Source organism: Geospiza fortis, unplaced genomic scaffold (assembly GCF_000277835.1).
Source record: "Geospiza fortis unplaced genomic scaffold, GeoFor_1.0 scaffold1004, whole genome shotgun sequence".
Lineage (NCBI taxonomy): Eukaryota > Metazoa > Chordata > Aves > Passeriformes > Thraupidae > Geospiza > Geospiza fortis.
In genome coordinates, this window is record NW_005054693.1 from 127144 (window position 1) to 138150 (window position 11007).

Genomic DNA, 11007 nt, shown 5'->3' on the forward strand with positions numbered 1-11007 from the left:
CTTTCCCTCCCGGCCCGGTTGGGCACAGGTGGTTTTGAGCAGCTCCCAATCCCCCACAGTTGCTCCCAACCTTTGATTGGAATTCCACCTTCCAGCGCCTGCCTTTCCAGCCGGGATTTTTACGGCCGCAGGAACCAAGCCGGAGTTCAAACAGCACATGGCGAGATCAAAAAATTCCCGGGGCCGGAATGCTCCACCCGGCTTTTCCTTCATTATTCCGGCCTTTACAGAGAGCTTTTACAAGGTGTTTATTTTCGGATCCAGCCGTTGGAAGCCATGTGCTGGGAAAAGATTCCAGATCGGCACAGCGGGATGGATTTGCTTAAAGGGGTTTATGGAGGGCGGTCTTGGCTTTTTCCAAGCGGGATAATTGGATGTAGTACACCCTGTACTTGGGATTTGTGGGATATGAAGCGTGAAATGGGCCCGGCTGGGATTCTGTCAATCATTGGAGCTGGCTTTGGAAGCTGGGAATTGTCTGGGATGGGGGATTCGCTCGGCATCTTCCTGGCCAAGACGCTGGTTCAGTGGAAAATAAGATGGGATGGGGATCCTGGTGGGTTTTGGGGATCACGGGGGACTTTTTTGGGGATCACAGTGAGTTTCAGGGATCCCAGGGGTTTTGTGGATCCCAGGGAGCTTTTTGGGATCTCAGTGGGTTTCAGGGATGGTCCCGTTGCAAGCAGGAATCTTTGGGCGCCTCATATTTCATGAATACTGAGGCAGAGCGAAAACAGGGATCATGGGATCACTGAGGTTGGAAAATCCGTCCAGGATCACCCAGTCCAAGCTGTGCCCCATTCCCACCTTGGCACTGAGTGTCACATCCAGGAATTCCTTGGACGCCTCCAGGGATGGGCACTCCAAACCTCCCTGGGCACTGACCACCCTTGCCATGAGGGAATTCCTGCTGGTGTCCCGGAATTCCCATGAGGATGCAGGAATTCCATCCAGGAGCACTCACCTTCTTGGCCACGTGGCACATCTGCTCTGCCGGGAGATAATCGAAGGGAAAGACGAATCTCCAGTTGAAATTCCCTTCTCCTCCCATGGATCTGTAGTGGACATCCGTCTTCTGCTTGTTCTCCTCGTGTCCCACCAGCCACCTGCCGGGGACAAACAGAGCCCATGGAAAATCGGGATCGTGGCAAGGATTTGGGATCTCGCTCTATGTCACAACATCCGTGAGGGGGAAATGGAATATTCCCGATCCCGGTGGCTGCTGGGGATGGGGAAAACCTGGAGATGGGAGAGGGAAGGCAGCAGTGCCAGAGATGGGAGATGAATCAGTGCTGGGGCTAGCATCTCCAGAATTATGGAATCATGGAATGGTTTGGGATGGGTTTGAAGGATCCTCAAATTCCATCCCATCCCACCCCATCCATGGTCAGGGACATCTCCCACTGTCCCAGGTGGATCCAGCCTGGCCTTGGACACTGCCAGGGATCCAGGGGCAGCCCCAGCAAATCTGGGAATTCCAGCCCAGCCAGGAATTCCTTGCCAAGATCCCAGCCCAATCTCCCCTTTCCCAGTGGGAGCCATTCCCTGGCTCCTGTCCCTGCAGGCCTTGTCCCCAGTCCCTCTCCAGCTCTCCTGGAGCCCCTCCAGGCACTCTGAGGATTCCCTGGATTTTTCGCTTCTCCAGGGGAACATTCCCATCTCTCCCAGCCTGAACATTCCTTGGTAATCCCTTTCCACTTCTTGACAGCTTTTCCATGAAGAATTTTTCCCTAATACCCAGTCTAGGAAAGGCAGGTTCCAGTCCCTGTTCCAGAGTCAGCAATGGATGGAAGGAACATTCCCCACAGGATTCCCGATCCACAGGCAGATCCTCAGGCACAAAAAGGATAATTTCACCCATTCCCAATAGGATTTTTCAGGATGACTTTCCTTTGGGATGGGAGATCTGGAACCTGAGCAAGGTTTTACTCATTTCCAGCCTTGCAGGATCCTCTTGGATGCTAAAAATTGGGAAAGGGATCTGAGCAACCCCCTGGATGCTCCCACTTTTCCAGCAGCACAACTTTTTAGGAGCCCCAAAAGACAAGGAACAGCTCAACCGGAGCTGATAACAACGGACTTGATGGGAATACCAGGAAAGCCTCACGGCATTCTGGATTTACAGGGGGAAAATTGGGATTGTAAACCAGGGATTTACAGTCTGTTCCCAAATCCTGCCTCTTCCTGCCCGCAAATCCCAAGAAGACACAAAAAAAGGAACTCCCTTGGCTGGGATTGCACCGTTAGACCATGATAAATCGTAAAATGGGGAAGGGAAGGGAAGGGAAGGGAAGGGAAGGGAAGGGAAGGGAAGGGAAGGTGCCGGAGGAGCTGTTTCCAGGAATAAAGGGGATTCCAAAGAAAGCAGCCATGCAAATAACCCAATCTGCGAGAATGGAAAAAGTCTGGGAGGGAAGCTGGGAATGAGTAGAAAATGAGCTCCTCTCCACATGGCCAGGCTGCTCCCACATCTTATCCCACTATGGGAACATCCAAGTAGTCCAGAGAAAAATCCTGCCATGGGATCATCCCAGAGGTGTGAAGAAAAAGGTTGTGAGCTCAGCAGAGCTTCCAAAAAGACACATCTCCATCTCTGCATCCAGAGATGGAGAGGTGTGGATCTGTGGCTGGAGAGGTTTGGAGCCACAGTTGGAGAGTTGGGGATCCATGGTTGGAAAGGGGTGGATCCATGATTGGAGGTGTGGATCCATGGTTGGAAAGGGGTGGATCCATGGCAGGAGAGGGGTGGATCCATGGGTGGAGAGTTGGGGATCCATGGGTGGAAAGGGGGGTATCCATGATTAGAGGTGTGGATCCATGGCTGGAGAGGTTTGGAGCCACGGTTGGAGAGTTGGGGATCCATGGTTGGAAAGAGGTTGATCCATAGTCAAACAGGTGTGGATCCATGACTGGAGAGGTGTGGATCCATGGTTGGAAAGGGGTGGATCCATGGTTGGAAAGGGATGGATCCACAACCGGAGGCGTGTGGATCCATACTTGGAGATACGAATCCACAGCTGGAAATTCATGGATCCATAACTGGAGAGCCACAATGGTTCCTCCATCCCGGCAGAATCCAAGTCTATCCCAGCAATACCAATCCAAGGACCACCTTAACTCCTTCCCTGCTGCTCCTGCACCTCCAGCCTCCGGAATCCTGGAGGCTTCAGAGCGGGACACTCACCCTTTGACGTAGATGTCGCTCATCTTCTCCCCAGTGATGCTGAGGTCGTCCAGGATCACGTCCTTGGCGTTCCAGATGATGCAGCGCAGGTAGAACCTGGAAAACCCCGGGAATAAAACCAGGAGAAGGTGGAAAACTCATCCACCTGGAAGCCCAGGTTTCCCATTGTGACCATGTTCACAGGGGGCTCAGGTTGAGGGAAGACATGAGGATTTGACTCCATGTTTCAGGAGGCTGATTTATTATTTTATGATATATATTATGTTAAAACTGTACTAAAAGAATAGAAGAAAGGATTTCATCAGAGGGCTAGCTAAGAATAAAATAAGAAAAAATAATAACAAAAGCTTCTGTCTTGGACTCTCTGTCCAAGCCAGCTGGGCTGTGATTGGCCATTAATCAGAAACAACCACATGAGACCAATCAAAGATGCGCCTGTTGCGTTCCACAGCAGCAGATAATCAATATTTACATTTTGTTCCTGAGGCCTCTCAGCTTCTCAGGAGGAAAAATCCTAATAAAAGGATTTTTCATAAAAGATGTCTGCAACATCCCACTGATGGATTTCCGTCTCCCTGGCGATGATCCCACACCTGTCCCTCATCCAGGTGGGTGAATCCATCCCCACCCGAGGCTTCCAAGCATTCCCAACTCCTTTCCCAAGGAAAAGATGAGGAAGAAATGGGAAGTTACCTCTTGGCTTTGCGTGGAGTGACGTTGAAAGGGGGGCCGGGATGTCCCAGGGATTTGGGAAACAGATCCACCCACATCTGGAGCTTTCCCTGCATGGAAAAACAGAGCCCTGGAACCTTGGGAGATTCCAAACTGGAACACCTGAACACCCCTAAGGAGATCTGGAACCCTTGGGTGGGAGGGGAGGAATCCTCAATGGAAAAGTGGCATTAAAAGTTATTTTTAAATTATTTGGGGGATAGTTGGGAATGTGTTGATGGATGTAAATCCTGAGGAGCAGCCGAGGGAGGTGGGAAAGGCGCTGGAGCACCAGGAAAAGCTAAGAGAGCTGGGAAAGGGGCTCAGCCTGGAAAAAATGGATCAGGGGTGACCTTCTGGCTCTCCACAACTTCTTGGAATGTTGGAACCAGGTGGGAGTTGGGATCTGAACCCAGGGAAAAACAGGAAAAGAGGGAATGGTCTTAGGCTGGGCCAGGGGAGGCTCAGGTTGGACACCAGCAGGAACTTCCTCGTGGAAAGGGTGGTCAGGAATTGGAAGCACCCAGGGAGGTTTGGAATCCCCATCCCTGGAGGTGCCCAAGGAATTCCTGGATATGGCACTCAGTGCCAGGGTGGGAACAGGGCACAGCTTGGACTGGATGACCTCAGAGGGATTTTCCAACCTCAGTTGATCCCGGGATTCTGGGAGAAGAATTCTGAGTAGGACTTTCAGACCAAAAATGTAAAATTAAATTGAACTAAATAAAATGAAAATAAATTTTAAAATGGGAGCACATGCTGAAGGGAGCGACCACCTCCCCTCCCTGGGAACATCCCGTATCCCAGAGCAGACATTCCCAGCAGGATTCTCCCCCTGGCTATGGCTGGATCAGGAGACGCCACTCCTGGGCTCATCCCAGGCTCATCCCGGCCACATTCCATGACCAACCTGCTCGATGTCCGGCTGGAGCGGGCTGTAAAGGCGCCGGGTCTCCACGTGCTCCGGAACCAATCCCTGCTTCCGGAGGGCGGCCAGGGCGAGCCGCTCCTCCACCGGCCCCAGGTGCGGATTCGGGGGTTTTCCGTCTTCTGCCACAGGGAAGAGAGCAGAGGGAATCCCACAGGGATGGGTTTTGGCCAGGAAGGGCTGGAGCGGCACAGTCTCCATTCCCAAATCCATCACCACAAACCCTGCTGGGCACAGGGATGCCATTCCCAGTGGGAAAATCCATGGAGACCCTCGTGCAACCATGCCACAAATCACAGCCAGGGAAACATTGCAGGGATCCAGTTGGATCCCATGGAAAGGAGAATCCAATGAATCCAGCTCTCCTAAAGTCCCATAAATCAGGATTCCCATCAATCCTCTGCCGATGTTCCCACTCCCAGCAGTTAATCCCAGAGTTTAAAGCCATCCAGGATCTTCAGCTGGGCAGACAGGAATGGGATCCTGATGGGATCCCATTTCTTCTCTGTGGGATTTGGGGAATGGGAGGAGGAGGAAGGACATGGAGACATCACCAGCACAGCCTGGGTGTTGTTCCAAGTTCCTGCTCTGGTCCAAGTCCCTGCTCCAGTCCCACCAGGATATTTGTGGTCCTCCATCCATGGAAGACCTGGAATTATCTCCTCCGCCTGACCTACTCCACACCAACCCCTGATCCTGCCACAGATGGGCCAAGATTCCTCAATAATGGACATTCCTGCCTTCTCTTCCTGGTCAGGATCCATCCATCCATCCATCCATCCATCCATCCATCCATCCATCCCAGTACAGCCAAAGTCCAACTCCTGCCTCCTCATCCCATTCCTGGGATGGGACACAATGCCCCATCCTTGGATATCAGGGATGCAGCGAAGTCCCCATCCCTGTCCAAGGAACAACTGGACATGACATTTGGACAAGGTTGGACTCGATCTTGGACGTCTTTTCCAAACTTAACTCTGGAATTTCAGGATCTTAAAGATCTTTTCCAACTTTAAAAATTCCCTGATTCTCTGACTCCGACCCAAACAATCCCAAAATCCCAGGCTGGGGTTGGTGGACTTCACCCCACCCAGGACAGTTGAAAGGCAACGTGCTCCATAAATATTATTCCATAAATATTCCATAAATATCATTCCAACTCCACCAAATCCCGGCGAGATATCCCAGCTCCTTCCTTGGCAAGGACACACTCAACTCCAGCCACCTGGGCTAATTCCCAATGATTTCCCAAACCCTGGAATTCCGGCGTGTGCGCACACGTGCGGCTTTACGTGCCAAGAAAAGAACGAGCCCCTCTCGGAGAACAACAAAATCTGGGAGTTATGGAATAACGGGCCGGGGGCAGGGGCTTGTAAAATCCCAGCTCTCGTGTTTAACGGCTCCAGTTTATTCCCAGTCCGGCTCCAGAGCTCGCAGCTGGATTCCAGATCTGCTCCGGGTCAAGCCTCGGGCTTTGTTCTGCTGTTTGAACTCGGAGAAGGTGACAGCAGGCGCTGCCACGGGGGGGACACATTCTAACACCTCCCCAGCTCTCCCGGGAAAACTTTTCCATGAGGATTCCTTGCTTCCCTTCTCCTCAGGGGAAAACCTGAATTCCTGCAGGGATTTGTGCTTTGTTTTCCAAGAGCGCGGAGAGGGATCAGCCCTGAGCTGTGCCTTGTTTTGAGTCTCTGGTGACACCCTTGGTGTGGTGGCCTTAAAAAATCCAATTAAAATTTAGATGGGATGTTGGGAATTCTCGGCTCTGAGGGTGGGGAGGCCCTGGAAGAGAATTCCCGGAGAAGCCGTGGCTGCACCTGGATCCCTGGAAGTGTCCAAGGCCAGGTTGGATCCACCTGGGATAGTGGGAAGTTTCTCTGCCCACAGAGAGGGTGGAACAAGATAATCTTTGTGGACCCAACCTAAACCATCCCATGATTCCAAACTGCAGCTCCTGAGCCAGGCCTGGTGGGATTTCACCTCCTCCTAGGACTAAAACCCTCCTTTTGTGCCTTAAAGCAGAGTTTTCCCAAAAAACCCCTCCTGCCCCAGGAATGTTGGGTCAGGGGGAGCTGCCATGGGCAAGCAAAAAATTCATCCGTGGAAGTCTGGGGCTTTTCTCCTCCTTATAGAAGTTGGGTTTGTTCCCTGATTCCCCCAAATCCCGAAAGAATTCCCAGGTCTGTGTGTGGGATATTGTCTCCCTCTAGTGACCGTTCCCAAAATGAGATTCCAATGGAATCTCAGAGCTCTCCTGGCTCTGGCAGCACTTGGATTATCAGGGGGGAGCTTCTCGCTCCCAATCCAGGCATGTCGGGTCGGGTCCAACTCAAGGTCAACGCTCCTGGATTGAAGGTCTGGGTTCAATCCCAGGATTTGGGGCACAACCAGGCTTGGGAATAGTCTGGAGCCAACATGGACAGTGAGGAGGAGGAGGAGGAGAACAGTCCGCTACCCAATCCTGGCCTCCATAATGCTCCTCACGATGTCTCCATGCACTTGGAACAGCAGGTTGGAGCTTCCCATAAACTCAAGTTCAGCGTTCATGGATTGAAGGTCTGGATTCAATCCCAGGATTTGGGGTACAGACAACCTTGGGCAAAGGGCAGAACCAACATGGACAGTGAGGGGGACAATGGGGACACTGCCATCAGCCACTCCTGCTGATGTCACCCTTCTTGTGACATCTCCATGCCCTTGGAACACCAGGTTGGAGCTTCCCAGCCACAATGGAGTTCCCACCTGGAGGTGCTGGGCTTGGTCAAACCAAGGTCAACGTTCCTGGATTGAAGGTCTGGGTTCAATCCCAGATTTGGGGCACAACCAAGGTTGGGAATAGTCCAGAGCCAACACGGCCAGTGAGGAGGAGGAGGGGGACATGTCCCTCACCCACTCCTGACCTCCATGATGTCCCTCCTCATGATGTCTCCATGCACTTGGAACACCAGGTTGGAGAGTGTCAAACCCACCCAGGGGTGTTGAGCTGGGTCCAACTCAAGGTTGGGAATCGAATTCCTGGATTGAAGGTCTGGGTTCAATCCCAGGATTTGGAGCAAGCTTGGGAATGGCTCAGAGCCAGCACGGACAGAGAGGAGAAGGATGGGGACAATGCCATCACTCAGTCCTGGTGATGACTCCATGACATCCAGCTCCATCCCGTTCTCTGGAGCAAGGCAATTCTGCTATCCCAAAGCATCCCTGACATCTCACCCAGCTCGGAGAGGACGTATTCCTGATCCCGGAAGATGATCCGGTCGGATTTGTAGGTGGGAGCTTTGTAGTTGTGCTGCAGGGAGAAGAGGTGGAGCAGCTGGGAAGGACGGAGTTGGTCTCGCCACTGGTTGGGGCCGGAGCTGAAACCAAACAGAATCATGGAATCATGGAATCGTGGAATCATGGAAGGGGTTGGGATGGAAAGACATTAAAGTTCATCCAATTCCTTGGGCTAGGATATCTCCCACTGTCCAAGCCCCAATGTCCAACCTGGCCTTGGGCACTGCCAGGGATCCAGGGGCAGCCACAGCAAATCTGGGAACCCCGACCCAGCCAGGAATTCCTTGCCAAGATGCCAGCCCAATCTCCCCTTTCCCAGTGGGAGCCATTCCCTGGCTCCTGTCCCTGCAGGCCTTGTCCCCAGTCCCTCTCCAGCTCTCCTGGAGCCCCTCCAGGCCCTGCCAGGGGCTCAAAGGTCATCCCAGATCCTTCTCCATACTAGACATTCCCAGCTTTCCCAGAGCAGAGGGCCTGCAGAATCCTGGAATGGTTTGGGCTGGAAGTGACCTTAAATCCCATCTCATTCCACTCCATCCATGGGCAGCGACACCTCCCACTATCCCAGGCGGATCCCAGCCCCAGTGTCCAGCCTGGCCTTGGGCACTGCCAGGGATCCAGGGGCAGCCACAGCAAATCCGGGAATTCCAGCCCAGCCAGGAATTCCTTGCCAAGATCCCACCCAAATCTCCCATTCCTGGGATGGGGCAGCCACATCTCTGGGGTGTCCTCAGCACGAGGTCACCAGGAGCCACCAGGGTTGGAATAGGATCTCCCTGGAGGAGAACCAGGACTCTGGGAAGCACAGCTCCAGCCGGGTCCCCCAGGACAGCCCAGCTGTGATCCCGTGGCCACCTCAGCATCCCAATCCCAGGATTCCTGGAGATGCCAAGCCCAGGGAGGAACGCACACGCAGTAGGTCTGGGGGAGGCCGCAGCGAGCGCCGTATTTGGACAGGAAGCGATTCTCCAGGTCGATGATGGTCTCGCCGATCTTCTCGTCTTTGGACAGGAGGTCGTAGTCATAGAGGGTGACCTTGAGGTCCTTCTCCAGGGGCAGGGTGCAGCTCAGCTCAAACATCCTGGAAACGGGAACAGGGAAATGCTTGGGAAAAGAGGATGGTGCTGCTGGAATTCCATGGGAATGGATCCACGCCCCATCCCGACCCCACCGGCGATGGGATGGATCAGAGTCCCTGAGCTTCCGTGTCACCTTGATCCAGCCAGGCCAGGGCTGTTTTGTGCTGGATTCGTTCATCATGGAATTACGGAATGGTTTGGATTGGGAGGCACCTAAATGACCTCATTCCACACCTTCCACCATCCCAGGTGGATCCAAGCCCCAGTGTCCAGCCTGGCCTTGGGCACTGCCAGGGATCCAGGGGCAGCCCCAGCAAATCTGGGAATTCCAGCCCAGCCAGGAATTCCTTGCTGAGATCCCATTTAAATTCATCTCTCTCTCTCCATCTTGCTTTGTTGGGAAGCCATTCCCAGCATTGGCGGCCTGGACTGGTGGGAGCAGCCTTGGAAAAGCAGATGGATTTTATGGGAAGCAGGAGTTGATCCCTGTTTGTGCCCCGAGTCCCAGATTTTGGCAGCCTGGAGCTCATCCCAAGGGGCAACTCCGATCTCTGGGGCAGGGCCCAGGGAATGGCTGGAGCTGTGACAGGGGAGGTTTAGGTCGGATACCAGGAAAAGATTCCTCATCCAGAGAGTGGTGGGGCACTGGAACAGCTCCACAGGGAATGGCCGCATTCCCGAGGCTGCCAGAGTTCCAGGAGTGCTTGGAGAATGTTCCCAGGGACAGGGTGGGATTGCTGGGATTGTCCTGGGAAGGAGTCGGATCGATGATCCTTAAGGGATCTTGTGATCCCATGATTCTCTGATTTTCTGGGAGAACCGGGTCTTGTCCAACCCAGGCTATTCCATGATTCTCTGATTTTCTGGGAGAACAAAGCCCCGTGGAGTTGAGCTTCCCTCAGTTTCCCAGCTCCTTTCCAGCCTTGCCAAACAGCTTTTCCCGGAACAAACCACCATCCTTGGAATTTTATCCCGTTTCTGAGGGAAACAACTCAATTATCCATGGACAATCCTTTTCCAGAACATGTGGTGGTGTCCCATTCCTCCCCATTCCTCACATTTTTCCTTCAGACATTGGATCAAAATTCCTGGATGAGGAGAAGTTCTCCAAACTCCTTCCCATCAATGGGATGATCTGGATTCCTCCACTATGGAATTCCAGCTCCCCAATCCACAGCTCAGAAATCCCAGGGATAGATGAATGAGAGCCAAGGGAATCATGGAATAGATCTGGATGGGAGAAACCTTAAAATCCATCCCATTCCCAATCCCTGATGTGAGCAAGGGACACTTCCCACCGTCCCGGGTTGCTCCAATCTGGAACTGGGTGTTGGAATGGAATGGGAACGTTGGCCCAGCGCAATTCCCTCAATAGGACACCCCAAAAAATTCCGTGGATCCTGAATGGAATCCATACTCACTTCCCAAAGACAGGCTCCAGGGTGCAGGGAAGGTAATTTTCCTGGTCATTTATGGACTTCTTTCCCACGGAAATCTTCACGTAGGGATCACACTGGAGGTGGGCATGGAAATAAACAGAAACCCCGTGGGATTCCAGTCCCACCTTTTTCCATGGGTTGTTCTAAAGCCCATCCCTCTCCCAAATAAAATTATTCTGGGAATTCGGCATCAATTTGGAAAGTGGGGGATTTAATTCAAGTTGGGTTTTTTGCCAGGAGAAGGAAAAAAATTTAAGGGAAAGATCCAATTCCACCTAAAAGATTTTACCTGGATTTACAGGGATCCACCATCCCAGCCACATCCAAGAATTCCCTGGGAAAAACACCCAGGCCAAGTTTTCTCATCACTTCTCCTGGTTTTTCCTTTTCCTGCTG

General features: G+C 52.7%; 1 protein-coding gene across 1 annotated transcript in view; it reads right to left on the reverse strand.

Moving 5' to 3' along the window:
* The window catches only part of DYSF (dysferlin), an 81886-nt gene that overhangs the window by 13371 nt on the left and 57508 nt on the right, over nt 1-11007 (reverse strand). The window contains exons 43-49 of the mRNA XM_031065169.1: nt 10594-10685; nt 9004-9174; nt 8034-8176; nt 4806-4945; nt 3878-3966; nt 3185-3280; nt 965-1106 (exon numbers count right to left, since the gene is read on the reverse strand). Coding sequence (XP_030921029.1) covers nt 965-1106; nt 3185-3280; nt 3878-3966; nt 4806-4945; nt 8034-8176; nt 9004-9174; nt 10594-10685 — 873 coding nt within the window. The remainder of the gene's footprint in view (nt 1-964; nt 1107-3184; nt 3281-3877; nt 3967-4805; nt 4946-8033; nt 8177-9003; nt 9175-10593; nt 10686-11007) is intronic.